Source organism: Mandrillus leucophaeus, unplaced genomic scaffold (assembly GCF_000951045.1).
Source record: "Mandrillus leucophaeus isolate KB7577 unplaced genomic scaffold, Mleu.le_1.0 Scaffold62, whole genome shotgun sequence".
Classification (NCBI taxonomy): domain Eukaryota; kingdom Metazoa; phylum Chordata; class Mammalia; order Primates; family Cercopithecidae; genus Mandrillus; species Mandrillus leucophaeus.
Genome location: NW_012106697.1, coordinates 5,182,408 through 5,199,712, shown reverse-complemented (window position 1 = coordinate 5,199,712; position 17,305 = coordinate 5,182,408). Strand labels below are relative to the sequence as shown.

Here is a 17,305-nt window from a genome sequence, read left to right as displayed (position 1 = left end):
TTTTTTTTTTTTTTTTTTTTTTGATCCAGAGTCTCACTCTCGCCCAGGCTGGAGTTCAGTGGCGCTATCTCGGGCTCACCGCAAGCTCTCGCCCAGGCTGGAGTTCAGTGGCGCTATCTCGGGCTCACCGCAAGCTCCGCCTCCCAGGTTCATACCATTCTCCTGCTTCAGCCTCTCAAGTAGCTGGGACTACAGGCGCCTGCCACCACACCCGGCTAATTTTTTTTTGTATTTTTAGTAGAGATGGGGTTTCACTGTGTTAGCCAGGATGGTCTGGATCTCCTGACCTCGTGATCCGCCCGCCTCGGCCTCCTAAAGTGCTGGGATTACAGATGTGAGCCACCGCACCCGGCCTGAGACATGTTTTAAAGACTGACTTTTGTTTCTTTTCCAGATATAAATTTAGAAGTTGAGAAGTATATTTTGAAAAGGCATAAGAAAAACTATGGTATATCATTATTTTAACTTGCTATATGAAAACCTAAAGCACAGGCTTTTGTTTCTTTTCTAGATATAAATTTAGAAGTTGAGAAGTGTATTTTGAAAAGGTGTAATAAGAAAAACTATGGTATATCATTATTTTAACTTGCCATATGAAAACTTAAGGCACAGGGAGGTAACTTGCCCAGAGGCGCAGCCCTAGGTAGTGGGGGAGCTAGGATTCACTGTCAGCTGACTGACTCCAAATTCAGCACTCCTGACCGCGACTGACAGCTCAGTAGTGAGTTTTCCCCAGCGCTGCATTTGTTCAATGTAAAGAATTGTTAAGGAAGACTTTTCGTGACTCATGCCGGTAATCCCAGCACTTTGGGAGGCTGAGGCGGGTGGATCAGTGAGGTCAGGAGTTTTGAGACCAGCCTGGCCAACATGTTGAAACCCCATCTCTACTAAAAATACAAAAATTAGCCGGGCGTGGTAGTGGGCACCTGTAATCCCAGCTATTCGGGAGGCTGAGGCAGGGGAATCGCTTGAACCCAGGAGGCGGAGGTTGCAGTGAGCTGAGATCATGCCCCTGCACTCCAGCCTGGGTGACAGAGCAAGACTCCGTCTCAAAAAAAAAAAAAAAAAAGACGTTTTTATGAAATTATATTAGAGAATAGTTGTGTTTTAAATCTTTATTTGGCAAAATACAAAATTTGCCGCCTTTGCCCCTCATTTTTTTTGTTGGTCCATAAAACCCAAGTTATACCTTTTTATTTTATAGGTGAAGAAACTCAGCCATTGAGATGAAACAGTTTGCCCAAGGTCACATGTTTTCATCCAGGCACTGAACGTCTTCCACTGGTTTTATTAGACTTTGGAAAGTGGACAAGATTTGATAAGAGGAAGGAGCACTGGGAAAGCTTTTTGTCCGTGGTTTCTGTGTTAGACTGTAGGACTGTAGTGCCTGGCTCCTCCGGCACGAGCCTCTGAATGTTAGCCAAACACACATTTGATCCAGTAGTTCCGAAGACTTGAATGGCTTGATGAATTTCAACATTTATAAGGAATATTCTTCTGTGAATGTCACTGCTAATTATTCATAGTGTATTGTATTTCAGAGATTTTTTTTTTTCCCACATATTAAACTGAAACCCAGAATCTTTTACACATTCATAGTTTCAGAGCCAAAGCAAATCATCTAGTTGGCCAACCCCGGTTCTTCACACTCGCTCAGTGTACTTACAACCTCAGTTTCACACACGATAGGCTGGTACATTTTATTATATGTCACTTATTTTTGTTTTAGGTTAGAGCCACAGCTGAAACAACTACAAACAAAATATGATGAACTTAAAGAGAGAAAGTCTTCCCTTAGGAATGCAGCATATTTCTTATCTAATTTAAAACAGCTTTATCAGGATTATTCGGATGTTCAAGCAAAAGAACCAAACATAAAGGAAACGGTAATTCCAATTTTACTTTTTACCATGCTTCAGAAGATGATTGCGGGAGGGCATTTTCATGCTAGAGTATCAGAAGCTTTGGGGAAAGACAAATGCAGAGACAGAATTACAGAGCCCACCTAAAATAGTACCGCTGTAAGCCAGTGAAACTTCATTATATCAGCACTTTTCTTAGCTACTTAATGAAGGCTGGAGGAGTAATGTCCAGAATTGCTGATTCGTGTAAGATATTTTCACTCGGACAGCTGAATTTCATCAAGGGAAGTTTATATTCTGTGTATAAATCTCAACTGAAAAATCACACTCTGCTGTATTATAATTTTCATTCATATAAGACCACTCAGCCATGTTTGAAAGACCAACCTTTTCTGTTTTGTCTAGCCCATGTTCACAGCGTCTTTTACATATGAAAAACAAGCTATTTTTCCATGTAAGTGGTAGGTATGATTTTAGAAGCTAAGAAACAGGCCGGGTGTGATGGCTCTCACTTGTAATCATAGCACTTTGGGAGGCTCAGGCAGGTAGATCCCTTGAGCCCAGAAGTTCAAGACCAGCCTTGGGCGATATGGTGAAACCCTCTCTCTACTAAAATACAAAAACTAGCCAGGTGTGGTGGTGCGTGCCTGTAGTCCCAGCTACTCAGGAGGCCGAGGTGGGAAGATCACTTGAGCCCTGGAGGTCCAGGCTGCACTGAGCTGTGATCGCACCACTGCACTCCAGCCTGGGTGACAGAGCAAGACCTTGTCTCAAAAAAAAAAAAAAAAGTTAAGAAACATTAAAAGGGAATATAATGGGAAAACATATTTATTGTTTTAATATGTTTTGTAGTTGCTTCTGGATTTTCACTGCAGACTTTGCTACTGTTACGCCATCTGCCTCAGATTAATAGAAATGTTTAAGCTCTAGGGAAAAAATTTGTATACCCTAATATAATTTATATAAAATATGTATAATTATATGTAATATATACATATTTTATGATCAGATTTGTATTCTTCACTTCTAAATTCAATGTTAAGGTTTTGACACTGATCTAAGTTAATTTTCCTGAGCCTAAGATTTGTTTACATATTAGAGATCTGGAAATAGAATGCTTTTAAAGGTATTTTTAAAAATTACCTAACTAGTCCAAAGCTTATGATTTGGAGTTTGGTTACTAAATTTGGGGAAGTTACCTGTAGCATTGATTCAGCTTGAACATAATACTTTAGTTAAAAGCGAGGTTTAGTGTCTCTGCCTTGTCTGGAAAACACCACTGGATGAGCATCCTGTTCTTGACATGACCTCAGTGCCTTCTTGCACTCCTTGTAGTAACTGTCACTTTTGCCTTATTGAGTGTAGATATTTGGGCATATGTCTTACTCTAAACATTTAGTGACAAATGTAACTTCTTCCCCTTTATCCCTCCCTAGAGCAGGTGCCCATGGGAGCTTGAACACATTAGTTTGTCAAATATTTGTATAAAATTTCATTATCATGTGTGGTAGTCACAGCATGACAGCTTTTCTGCTGTCATCTTGAAAACATGATATTAAACAGCAAACTATCAAAGTATGATACAATTCTGTAAGGGGAATTTAATCATGCACCCTTAGATACAATTTGCAACTGGAATTTTGACTTTGTTAATTATTTCAAAATCGGGGCTGGGCATGGTGGCTCACGCCTGTAATCCCAGCACTTTGGGAGGCTGAGGCGGGTGGATCACAAGGTCAGGAGTTCAAGACCAGCCTGGCCAACATGGTGAAACCTCGTCTCTACTAAAAAATTAAAAAAAAGCCGGGCCTGGTGGCGGGCGCCTGTAATCCCAGCTACCCGGGAGGCTGAGGCAGAGAATTGCTTGAACCCAGGAGGCGGAGATTGCAGTGAGCCAAGATCACGCCACTGTACTCTAGCCTGCTGACAGAGTAAGACTCCGTCTCAAAATGTTAATTATTTCAAAATCATGAGTTGGATGTTGTGTTTTATTTTATGTTGGGTTTGTGTTCTAATTTTAACTTTAATCATTAAGAACATTTGGATTGGCAACCTTTGAGACATTTAATTGATTCTCCCAATAATTTCTTGAGATGATAGATTTGGGGTTTTTTTTTTCTTAGGAACTTTTATGGATCTGGTGTCCTCATTCCATTAGTTCTTTAGTTAAAGTAAAACCTATCTTACAGTTTTCTGTGTTTTAAAATAGACATGATATCAAGCAGACCCTACACAGCACCAGCAGACTTGCCAAAACCAAGCCTTGACGTGTCCCCAGGCATGATTTCCTGTCTTCAATAATAGAGATGATACAGTTCTTTGAATCAACTGGTCTTCTGGGATAAGAAGATCAGTTCAAGCTTTGCAGAGCAGCTCCCTAGCAACTTTGTGATCAATTATGTTTTAAGGAAATGGATTAAAACCAGTTGTCTTAATGGTCCTAGTTAAAAACGAGAGGAGGAGTAGTTAATGGAAAGCTCAATCAAAATTTGCATTGGTCATAAGACTGGGCTACATAACGACAAGGTTGTAAGTTTTTGATATTGCTAATTATATAAGTTTTTTTCTTTCAACAGTATGATTCATCCAGCCTTCCAGCCCTGTTATTTAAAGCAAGAACACTTTTGGGAGCCGAAAGCCATCTGCGAAATATCAACCATCAGTTAGAGAAGCTCCTTGACCAGGAATGAGAAGAGCAATCTACTAAAATGTGCCCATAGGAAGACTAGTCTCATGCTGTTACCGTCTGAAACTGTACTTTTATAAATAAATTGTTTTGCAAAGAAGTTATGGCCTACTTGCCAGAATCTAAAATTTGTTATTCAAATTAAATGGCTGTGAACAATGTTAAATAGCATTAGTTTGTCCAATAGTTTTAGAGGCCATAATCATCTTTTCTGGTTAATATCTTGAGTAATTTAAAAATGTTGACACTTTAATCAGCCCCAGATATGAGCTGTAATAAACCTGTAAAATTAAGTTGATGTGAATGTAATTTTGATTAGTTAAGGCGATTTCTATTGAATTTAAGTACATCAAAGGTAATTTTTAATAAAATTGGTTCATAGAAGTAAAAAACAAAAATTGGAAAGCAAAGTGATAAAACTTATCAGGTTGAATGATATATTTATCAAATCTCACAGATATCAGGCAAATTATAGCCTGGTGACAAAAGTGTCCATAGTGAACTAGCTACTCTTGTAATACTTCTATAATTAGCTCATCAGGAATTTCATCTGCTTCATTGTTATAACTGAGAAGACTGTTCTCTGCAGCTTCAGCTAATTCAGCATCTTCAGTAGCTTCTAAAAAATAAGCATCATCAATGTCATTATCCCAGACAGCATCAGCAGATGCACCTGTTGACAGCTTGCTAAGTGATGGTTTATGAGGATTCTGGGTTTCATTGCTCCTAGTTTCATCTGCTTCATCTGTTGTCAACTCTTCTTCCTTTATTTCAGTGGGGAAGGGTGAGAGAGTGGGACAGGAAAATATTTACTCAGGATATGTGATTTAACCATATACTCTATGTTGAAGTAAGGTATTAAGTGACAGATACTAAAGTGAATATGCTGAAGGAATGCTGTCTCCGATATCGCACGGTGGGAATGAGTGCACTGATGCAAACATTGCTGCACCGAAGCTCAGACACACTTGAAACTCCAAATTTGAAATTACCTGCAGTGCTGTGACACATACTTTTCAATATTCCCCAATGGAGGAAGAGCAAGAGTAGATTTAATTTTTTAACAAGTGGACAGTCCAGCTGAAGACAAATCAAGATAAATTTGCTACCTTTACAATGGACTTACTACCCATGCTCTAAATTTTAAAGTATTTAGAAAATTATAAACATGGATTGAAAAAAGATTAAAAACAGTTGCCAAAATATGACTGGATTGTATATTACATAATAGTATTGTATCAATTATTTTACCATAGAATGTCGTCAGTATAGACATTTAGTTGATCCTCTCAAAAAATTATTTATGTAAAGAATGTCCTTATTCAGTGCAGTGGCACGTGCCTGTAATCCCAGCTACTTGGGAGGCTAAGACAGGACGACTGCTTGAGGCCAGGAGTTTGAGACCAGCCCGGACAACATGATACCCTCCTCTCATTAAAAAATCTACAGAAGGTCTTATTCAGCTACGTGCTTAAATATTAGGAGATGAAGGGTTTTGATGTCTGCAGTTTGAGTCATCAAAAATAAGAATGCATATGTATATACAGTAGAAGGAGAAAACGAATGTTGCCAAATGTTAACAAATGGCAAATCTCAATGAAGGACAGACAGCAGAGTTCCTTATTCTTGTACATTTCTGTAGGTCAGACCTTTATATTAAATTTAAAATCAGGTCACCAATGAAATAAAATGCTCAGTGCAATAGAAAAGCAGGTATAAATAAAACCAACTGGTAATTTAGTTTAAAATATTTTTTTAAAAACCAGATGAAGCACGAGGCAAAATGTTAACTGAAAACCAAGTGATAGGTACATGGGTGTTCATTATATATCTTTTATTATTTTAAACAGTTATGTCCAAGTAGTAATACTGTACCCCAATGGTACTTTCAACTTGGCATTTTTGACACGTTACTGGATAAGCGGAAAAAGCTTAAAAATCCACTGCAACCACAACTATCTAAATCACAATCCAGACCAACAAGGATGATACAATCCTCCTCCTCTGGGAGACAGTTTGTTTTTTAAAATTTACTTTGCTCTTATTTCAACACACATTTTAACCTGGTATTTTGCCAGAGAATTTGGCTATCAGTTATTTTATGTCCAGCTCTTGCAGACCAAGAATGGAATTTCCACCATTTCAAACGGATGGAGTTTTTTTCGATGGACATGGGTTACAACTTGAGGAGATACCAGACTGAATTTTCTAGACTATAAACCCAATCACTTGTTGTGCTTGTAGCAGGTAACTTTATTCTAACCATGACACTATAAAGGAAAAAGCTGATAGATGTGACCAAAAAAAACAAAAACACAAACTAAAACCTAAAAGTAAAAGAAATATGTCAAAAAGAGTACTTAAGTTATTGCAAAAAAGTTACAGAAAAATGGATAGAGGACAGGTACACGCACTTCATTACAGAAATACTAATAGTGAATCTGAAAAAAGTTCATTAAAGAAATGCATATTAAAACAACTGAGGTACTGCATTTTTGCCTACCAGATGAGTAGTGATTCGAGGTAAACAAGCACTGTTGGCAAAGTGTGAGGTAATAGGTGCTCTCAAATTATTTGTGGAGGTCTAATATCCTATACTTTGCATGGAGAGCAATTTGTGCCACTGAAGATATTTGTGATACTTCAAGTAGAAAAAAAACTGAAATAGTATGTGTGCTATCACAATGAACACATAAATTCTCGAAGGTACATGCCAAAACAGTTGTATCATTTATCTCTGGTCAAATGAGTGAGGAAGATTCCTCTTTTGCTTTTTGTGTATTTCCTAATTTTATGGTTTTTGGTTTTTTTTTTTTTTCTTTTTTGAGGCAGTCTCACTCTTGTCTGCCAGGCTGGAGTGTAGTGGCATGATATCAGCTCACTGCAACCTCCGCCTACCGGGTTCAAGGGATTCTCCTGCCTCGGGCTCCTGAGTAGCTGGGATTATAGGCATGGGTCACCACACCTGGCTAATTTTTGTATTGTTAGTAGAGATGGGGTTTCTCCATGTTGGCCAGGCTGGTCTCAAACTCATGACCTCAAGTGATCCGCCTGCCTCGGCCTCTTAAAGTGCTGGGATTACAGGCCTGAGCCACCGTGCCTGACCTAATTTTATGTATTTTCATTTCATTCTACAATGCATGTTAATTATTTGGGTAAATAAAAATCTTTAAGAGAAAAATGTTGGTTTGACAATCTGGTAATACCTGCCAAAATTAAAACTGAATATGCCCTTTGACACAATTCTACTTCTAGAAATTCATCCTACAGATACAAATGTTCAAAGAAACACAAAGATGGGTATTTTGTTACTTCGAAAAGCAAAATATGGGAAACTTCTTAAATGCCTGGGACTGATGAAATTGTACACCTTCTCAAGCAGCAGTGAAAAACAAGGTGTGTATTAGGTATGTGCTGAAATGGGAAAATCACTACAATATATTCCTACAATACAGTCATAAGTGAAAACAAGGTACCAAATGGGTTTCAAAGCTATTTGGACACTCATGGCTCAGGTATACTATTGTACCAATAACTCCCTGGTAAGGAGAAAGACTAAAATCTGTACTTACCTCTTTGAAAAGAAACAGGAGACATACTTCAGCAGGCAATGGGAAACCTGAATCAGAAAGACAGCAAAACTATTACATATTATGGCTATCGAATTTTTACTTTGTGGTAAATGTAAAAATTAGTAACTCACAGTCAGATTTGAAGTTTTCTGCTTTACATACAGGGTCATGACATTTTTGATACCAAACTTCATTTTTCAGATCAACCAGAATCCTTTATGTTTAAAAAAAAAAAAAAAGTAATATTAATACCCAGACTGGGTAGAAAACAAAATCCAGCTGCATGCTGTTCCAAAAAAAATTCCTAAAACTTACAAAGATGGAGAAACATTAAAAAGTGAAAGGATAAAAATAGATATCAACCAAAACAGTGGTTGCCAAAAATCACACAAAATGAACTGCAGGGCAAAAAGTAGATACAAAAGTTCCCCCAGGAAGATACAACAATTCTCAACCTGTATTCACCAAATAATACAGCTGCATCTTTGTAGAGCTGGGTTTTGGGGTGTGGTTATAATAAAAAGCACCATTAACATCAGGCCAGGCGCCGTGGCTCACACCTGTAATTCCAGCACTTTGGGAGGCCAAGGTGGGTGGATCACAAGGTCAGGAGTTTGAGACCTGCCTCGCCAACATGGTGAAACCCCATCTCTAATAAAAATACAAAAAAAATTAGCCGGGCATGGTGGCGGGCACCAGTAATCCCAGCTACTCAGGGGGCTGAGGCAGGAGAATTGCTTGAACCCGGGAGGCAGAGGTTGCAGTGAGCCAAGATCGCGCCATTGCACTCCAGCCTGGGTGACAGAGCAAGGCTCCGTCTCAAAAAAGCACCATTATTACATCAACGGAGAACAAGGTATGAGTTAGGGAGGCCGGTGTCTAATCTGATTCCAAAGTTTAAGAGTGCATACATAGGCCTGGCGAGGTGGTTCACACCTGTAATCCCAGCATTTTGGGAGGCTGAGGTGGGAGGATAGCTTGAGGGCAGGAATTCGAGGCCAACCTGGGCAACAGAGAGAGACCCCGTCTACAAAAAATTTAAAAATTAACCAGCCATGGTGGCACACCTGTAGTCTAAACTACTCGAGAGGCTGAAGCAGGAATATTGCTCAAGCCCAGGAGATGAAAGCTGCAGTGAGCCGTTGCACTCTGTCCTCAAGCCTGGGCCATGCCACTGCACTCAAGCCTGGGTGACAGGGTGAGACCCTGTCTCAAAAACATGAAAAAAAGGAGAGTATACATCCCATTAATAAGTAATAGTATTTAAGAATGAAATAAAAGTTTGGTTTTTTGTTTGTTTTAGTTTAATGGATACTATTATTCAAACTGCCACTAAACTGTTAGGACATAAACACTTACCAAGTTGTTTGAAATTCATTACCAGAGCTCAGGTATTTCTTTCGGCCTCAGAGAAAACGTGAAAAAGACACCAGGGGAACCATGAACCAAGAAAATCTGGGAACTTCTGGACCAAATGCTAGGCGTTCAGTCCTTACCTACACAATGCTCTTTGCGGGAGGTTTCTGGTTTTAGAATTGCATTGGTAAGTCAGTCTGGAATGGATGCATTACGAGGCACGCTTTCCGGAAATGTCACCCAGCTGTGCAACTGGAGTCTACAGTGCAGGTGAGTCATAACCTTGGCGCTTCCGCTGTGCGCAGGGTTGCGCACTTCTGCCTCGGGTTTCCGCGTGAGTCAGAAAGAGCAGATGCCCTGGGCCTTGCTCTGCCCCATTTGTGCCTTTTCATTCCTTGTATTCTGACATTATTAGTAAAGCTTGACACTGGGCAAGATTTCTGATGTGCGTGGATGTAATTTGATTATCCAGTCCTCAACTTCATTAATCAGGGAAATTCCCATGAAAACCACAATATTGTTTTATATTTGCCAGATGAGCAAAACCAATTTTTTAATGCTAACAATACAAAAGTGTTGGTGAGAACATGGAACAGTAGAAAATCTCAAAACACTGCTGGCAGGACTATAAACTGGCACATCCATTTGGGAAAACGATTTATGATCTAGTAAAATTAAACATGTACATATTCCATGACACAGCAAGTCCACTTTGAGAAAGTCTTGCACGTGTGTCCTAGGTGCTATGTACAAGAAGGTTCCCACCTTCATGGTTTATAATAGCAACCCAAATGTCCACTGTGGGAAAATAAACTGTGGCATATTTCTATTTACGTACATGGCATGCGGCACAACAATGACCCAAATAAACAACAGCCGCGCGCTGCAATGTGGGTGAGAATCACAGACATGCTGCCGCAAAGCGAGGGAAAGGATGCAGTTCAAAATTATGGCCGGGCGCGGCAGCTCACACCTGTAATCCCAGCACTTTGGGAGGCCGAGGCGGGCGGATCACCTGAGGTCGGGAGTTCGAGACCAGCCTGACCAACATGGAGAAACCTTGTCTCTACTAAAAATACAAAACATTAGCTGGGCATAGTGGTGCACGCCTGTAATCCCAGTTACTTGGGAGGCTGAGGCAGGAGAATTGCTTGAACCCGGGAGACAGAGGTTGCAGTGAGCCGAGATCGCATGATTATACCCCAGCCTGGGCAACAAGAGTGAAACTGTCTCAAAAAGAAAACAGTATATTGTTTAGAGATATGAACATACATGGAAAAATCATAAAAACAGGGAAAAGATGAACACAAATCGGGACACTGGCCACCATCTCTGAGGGCCAGGGTGAGAGGGAAATTGGGGTTGGGCCCACAGGTGCTTCTGAGGTTTGATCAGGTTCTGGTTCTTAAGGTGGGTGGCAGATACGACAGGTGGTCATTTTAGTCTTTAAAATGTGCTTATAAAAGTGTGTTATCGGCTGGGTGAGGTGGCTCACACCTGTAATCCCAGCACTTTGGGAGGCCAGGGCAGGCAGATCACTTGAGGTCAGGAGTTTGAGACCAGCCTGGCCAACGTGGTGAAACTCCGTCTCTACTAAAATTACAAAAAGTAACTGCGCGTGGTAGCACGCACTTGTAATCCCAGCTACTTGGGAGGCTGAGGCAGGAGAATCACTTGAACCAAGGAAGTGGAGGTTGCAGTGAGCTGAGATCACGCCACTGCACTCCAGCCTGGGCGACAGAGCGAGATTCTGTCTCAGAAAACAAAAAAAAGTGTGTTATCTATACTTTTGTACGTAAGATACATTTTACGGGTAAAAAATAGAATAGATCATGGAGACATAATACAAGGTGTTATGATCACCATGTGATAATGATTTTTTGGTAAGTTAATATGCGTACAAAAGAGAACAGAAGATACGTCAACTGATAGTTGTGGTTATGTCCCGACTATGGCACTGATCTCCTTCGTGTTTTCTGTGTTACAGCTTTGTGTACTGAGCCTACAGTTTTTGCAAGCTTTTTTAAAACTGAATTAATCTAAGTACATCAAGTATGGCACCGAACCATGCTACCCAATGTGTTTCCAGCTTCCCAGAAAGAGCGTCCCGATCCTTTCCCCACGTCCAGCACACAGGCCACATATGCTCGATGATACAGGAGTTGGTTTGACATGAAATAAAAAACAGCAAAATTTCTCACATCATAACTGGTAACTACTGGGTATCTATTCATCTCTATTCTAATCACATCCTTTTATGTTTTAAAGTCCTATTTCTGGCTTTACTTCATCCTTTACTTTCCCTCCTCTTCCCATGGGCATTTTAAAGAAAATCTCTCAAACAGGGCCTGGCATATATACCAAGCATTCAATAACTACTAGTTCCCTCAATACCACGCTGTGTCTTGAACAAGTTAACACAATCCTAGCTCCAGTTCTTCACAGTAACTGAGGAGATACCTTCTTGCCTAAACCTGCGCACTTTCAACGTAGAGTCCATAATGTGGCAAGGGCCAATGGCAACAGGAAGGAGAGGCACGCTTCCCATCCCCACTGCACCCCGCCCACAGCCTTCTCCCAGCCCTACTCAACCCCACCTTTGTCCTCTCCAGATATACTAAGCGGTTATTATCTTAGCAAATAAAGTACACATAAAGCTGATGTGCTAGAAGCAATGCAATAATTACACTGAAATTAAATATTATGTAATGCTAACCATATACAACAAATAGAAACTTAATACAACAGCCGGGCGCGGTGGCTCACGCCTGTAATTCCAGCACTTTGGGAGGCTGAGGCGGGTGGATCACAAGGTCAGGAGTTGGAGACCAGCCTGGCCAACATGGTAAAACCCCGTCTCTACTAAAAATACAAAAATTAGCTGGGCATGGTGGCAGGCGCCTGTAATCCCAGCTACTTAGGAGGGTGAGACAGGAGAATTGCTGGAACTCAGGAAGCAGAGGTTGCAGTGAGCCACAATCACACCACTGCACTCCAGCCTGGGCAACAGAGCAAGACTTCGTCTTGGAAAAAAAAAAAAGAAATTTAAAACAACTAAATTTATTTTTAAAACAAAATAGTTTTCATAGTCTCAACTTTATTTAAAAGTTATAAACATTTAAAATATAATATTGGTTAAATACATACAAATCATTAATATTACTTACATTATATTATTACTCTTATGGGCTCTTCCAATGTTTTCACACCACCGATATTTACAAATATCATAAACCAGTAATTCTTCTGGGAAAAAGTAGTTCCAACGCCGAATTCCTAAAATGCAAATAATGTTTCTAAAGGTACTATCACTCTATCATATAACAGTTAACAAAGGATGAGATTAACTTTACCTCCTTTAATGCCATCTTTATTCACCAAAGAAAGAACAAAACGATCAACTTCAGGATAGGGAGAGCACTGAAAACCTTCCATGGTTTCTACTGCAACAGAGAGAATGATTTATAAATTACAATCGCTGAAAGCTGAGAAGTTACATTTGATTAAATGCTGTTGAGTACAATTATGGGTTTTGCAATCTCCCGGCCTTCCCTCACTTTTTGCAATTTCAGTCAATTCATGTTTGTTATACTACAAGGAAGCAGGTAAAAGTCAAACCTCTCAATTAGGTCAAATGTTAACTAATTTCATGAAAAGCGCTTGAAATAATTTCAACTGCTGTCTTCATTTTGGCAAACAGAAAGGCAGCGCCTCACATCCGGAACAGGCCTAGCTCCATCAGCCAGGCCTTGGTGTTGCCACGCGCTAGCCTGGCACGCCTACCTCAGCCTGGGCATTGTCCTGTGAACACAGGCACTCACAGAACGTCAACAACAGATAAGGCCCCTGTGGTCATGAGGACTCAAGGAACAAAGATAACCCCTGGGTAATCATGTCCGAACATAGACAAAACAGGAACATCTTCCAAACCACAAAAATGACCAACACCCCTGATCTCAGCGAACATAAGCAACTGGTTTTTGTTTGTTCGTTTGTTTTTAACAAATTACACTGTTAATTTCTATTCTGGTTTCCCTTCAGTTAAGCTTTACTAAGAAAACCAGTCATAGAATTGTGCCTGACAACACCCAACGCAGAACAAACCCCAGGGTTCCTGGTGTGCTCCCTCCGCCCACCCATTCCAAGCCCAAATCCAATCCTCCCAGTCCTTTCCAACCCCTCTTCCCGAGATGCCCCACTTTACTGAGGTTCCCCGTGGTGTGTGCTGGCCATCGCTTCCCTGGCAATACACTCAGCTGACCTGCTACAGGTGTGTGCCCTGAGGCCTTTAGCTGGCAGGTACTGACAATCCAATTATATTTTCTAAAAAGCTACTGCAGTAATTTAGAATGACCTATTTTAAGTATCGTTTAATTTTTTTTTTTTTTTCTTGAGACGGAGTCTGGCTCTGTGGAGTGCAGTGGCGTGATCTCGGCTCACTACAACCTCCGCCTCCCGGGTTCAAGCAGTTCTCCTGCCTCAGTCTCCTGAATAGCTGGGACTACAGGCACCCGCCACCATGCCTGGCTAATTTTTGTACTTTTAGTAAAGATGGGGTTTCCCTACGTTGGTCAGGCTGGTCTCAAACTCCTGACTTCATGATCCGCCTGCTTTGGCCTCCCAAAGTGCTGGCATTACAGGCATGGGCCACCGAACCCAGCCAGTATAATTTTTTTTTTTTTTTTTTTTTTTGAGACGGAGTCTCGCTCTGTCGGCTCACTGCAAGCTCCGCCTCCAGGGTTCACACTATTCCCTGCCTCAGCCTCCGGAGTAGCTGGGACTACAGGTGCCCGCCACCGCGCCTGGCTGATTTTTTGTAATTTTAGTAGAGACAGGGTTTCACCGTGGTCTGGATCTCCTGACCTTGTGATCCAAGTTTGCTTTAAATGAAGTTTATGTTTCACTTACTAAAATGATATATATAATTGGAGAAATATTGGAAAACATATTAATGTGGAAATGTGAGATGTGGACTCTAAATCAATGTCTATAAATACATATGAAACAGAAGAAAATAAACATAAGAAAATGTTATCTATATTTTAAAGTAAGCTTGTAATCATACTATACACATAATTTTAGAGACTACTTTTTCTTTTAACATCACAAATGGGTGTTTTCCACATTATACAGGCTTCATAAATTTAAATTAAACAGCTAGAGGATTTCATAGTATATAACCAACTCACTTTTGCTGTACATTTAGATTGCTTTCATTTTTTCACTATTATAAATAACAACAATATACAAAAATATGTGTATAAAAATGTTTACTGGAGGGTTTATGTAAGAAATATTTGAAAAAAACGCTCTATGTTCTTCAATAGAGGAATGGGTAAGTTATGACAGAGCTGTACCATGAAAAACTACACAACCATTAAAAGACTGAGGAAGATCTCTCTACATATATTGGAAACATAGGAAAAGCTCTTCTAGGTTAAATAGAAAATGACTGCAGTATTTACCTGACTGATTGTGGACAGAAGGGTGAAAAAGAAATTTAAGTTTTCATTTTGTTATGCGTTTATTTTATACAAATAACTTACATTAGTGAATAATACTTTTTTTTTTTTTTTTTGAGATGGAGTCTCACCCTTGTTGCCCAGGCTGGAGTGCAGTGGCACGATCTCAGCTCACTGCAACCTCCACCTCCCAGGTTGAAGCGATTCTCTTGCCTCAGTCTCCCGAGTAGCTGGGATTACAGGCACCTGTCAACATGCCTGGGTAATTTTTATATTTTTACTGATTTCACCATGTTGGCCAGGCTATTCTCAAACTCCTGAACTCAGGTGATCCACCCACCTCGGCCTCCCAAAGTACTCGGATTAGAGCATGAGCCACCACGCCCAGCGAATACTTCTTAATAAACATCTTTTTCATACTTTTTGCATTTGAGATAGAAACCCTGAAGTAGATGAGTGAGTGATTGATTAACTGACTGGCTGAGACAGGGTGTGATTCTGCTGCCCAGGCTGGAGTGCAATGGCACCATTAAGACTCAGTGCAGCTTCAACCTCCTGGCCTCAAGAGATCCTCCTGCCTCAGCCTCCTGAGTGGCTGGGACGACAGGCATGCACTACAACTCCTGGCTAATTTTTGGATTTTTTTGTAGAGATAGGGTTTTGCTAAGTTGCTCAGGATTGTCTCTAACTCCTGGGCTCAAGTGATCCTCCTGCCTCAGTCTCCCAAAGTGCTGGAATTATAGGTGTGCCTGGCTAGAGGTAGTTTTTGAAAGATCAGTGATTATGAATACTTAACATTTAAGATTTTAAAGGCAAAACAGATTCTGTATCCTTACATTTTGATAGGAATTTTTTTTTTTAATTATCTGAAGTAGCTGGGTGCAGTGGCTTGTACCTGTAATCCCAGCATTTTGGGAGGCTGAGACAGACAGATCATTTGAGCCCAGGAGTTCGAGACCAGTCTGGGCAACATGGTGAAATCTCATCTCTACTAAAAACACAAAAATTAGCTGGGCGTGGTGGTGCACGCCTGTAGAACCAACTACCCTGGAAGCTGAGGCAGGAGGATGGCTTGAGCCTGGAAGGAGGAGGCTGCAGTGAGCCGAGATCGCACCACTGCACTCCAGCCTGGGTGACAAAGAGATGCTGTCTTAAAAAGAAAACAAACATCAAAAAAGTTACCTGAAGTGCCGATACTGTTAGAATATCCAACTCCTTTTTGTTTATTCTGAGACGGGTCACATGTCAGAATTCGTAAAGTATCTGAGAACCTGAAGAAGAAATAGGTAAAAGAAACAAAGCACCATTACACTGGAACTACAAGGCCTGGCTACAGAAAGGATGCTGAATTCCTAATAGTTCCTCATTAAAATCCTTTGTTCAGCAGATAATTGTTCTAGGACATTTATTCCACATTTGCCCACAAAACCACGAACCCTACACATATAAAAAATATGATTTGTCAATTAAAGAAAATAATTTTTTAAAGAGTAGGTTGGTGATTACTTATAATACTATCCTCAATTACAGAATGGATCAGGGACTCTAGGACTGCTGAAGCCCTGTGTCCATGGTTTCACATCTGTAGATTCAACCAACTGCAGATCAAAAGTATGTTTTTTAAAAAACAATAAAAATAGGCCAGACGCAGTGGCTCACGCCTATAATCCCAGGACTTTGGGAGGCTGAGATGGGCTGATCACTTGAGGTCAGGAGTTCGAGACCAGCCTAGCCAACATGGTGAAACCCACCTACTAAAACTACAAAAATTAGCCAGGTGTGGTGGCAGGCACCTGTAATTCCAGCTACATGGAAGGCTGAGGCAGGAGAACTGCTTGAACCTAGGAGGCAGAGGTTGCAGTGAGCTGAGATTGTATCATTGCACTCCAGCCTGGGTGACGGAGTGAGATTCCGTCTCAAAAAAATAAGTAAATAAGTGAAAATAAAAAATAAAAAAATAATAATAAAAATAACAATAAAAATAATACAAATTACAAACAATACAGTATAACAACTATATGGCATGCGTACTGTATCAGGTATAGGTAATCTAGCAGGATTTTTACAGTATTATATATAGAGGATGTGCTGTATCAGGTATAGGTGATCTAGCAGGATTTTTACAGTGTTATATATAGAGGATGTGCTGTATCAGGTATAGGTAATCTAGCAGGATTTTTACAGTATTATATATAGAGGATGTGCTGTATCAGGTATAGGTGATCTAGCAGGATTTTTTACAGTATTATATATAGAGGATGTGCTGTATCAGGTATAGGTGATCTAGCAGGATTTTTTACAGTATTATATATAGAGGATGTACTGTATCAGGTATAGGTGATCTAGCAGGGTTTTTACAGTATTATA

The 17,305-nt window shown here is 40.3% G+C and overlaps 2 protein-coding genes across 5 annotated transcripts in view; one reads left to right on the top strand and one right to left on the bottom strand.

The window, feature by feature from the left end:
- The window catches only part of CENPU (centromere protein U), a 44,215-nt gene extending 38,462 nt beyond the window's left edge, over positions 1–5,753 (top strand). For both annotated transcript variants that reach the window (XR_001008247.1, XM_012000160.1), the window contains 2 exons: positions 1,730–1,886; positions 4,439–5,753. Coding sequence is in view for 1 of the 2 variants with exons in the window: in XM_012000160.1 (XP_011855550.1) it covers positions 1,730–1,886; positions 4,439–4,552 (271 nt within the window). In the remaining variant the exon portion in view is untranslated. The remainder of the gene's footprint in view (positions 1–1,729; positions 1,887–4,438) is intronic.
- Positions 4,884–17,305, bottom strand: part of PRIMPOL (primase and polymerase (DNA-directed)) — a 47,479-nt gene continuing 35,057 nt past the window's right edge. For 2 of the 3 annotated variants that reach the window (XM_012000162.1, XM_012000164.1), the window contains 6 exons: positions 16,121–16,209; positions 12,830–12,919; positions 12,644–12,752; positions 8,252–8,334; positions 8,121–8,167; positions 4,884–5,312 (listed from right to left, as the gene is read on the bottom strand). In XM_012000162.1, the coding sequence (XP_011855552.1) occupies positions 5,055–5,312; positions 8,121–8,167; positions 8,252–8,334; positions 12,644–12,752; positions 12,830–12,919; positions 16,121–16,209 (676 nt within the window). In that variant the 3' untranslated portion in view covers positions 4,884–5,054. The remainder of the gene's footprint in view (positions 5,313–8,120; positions 8,168–8,251; positions 8,335–12,643; positions 12,753–12,829; positions 12,920–16,120; positions 16,210–17,305) is intronic. The other variant, XM_012000163.1, reaches the window with a different exon arrangement.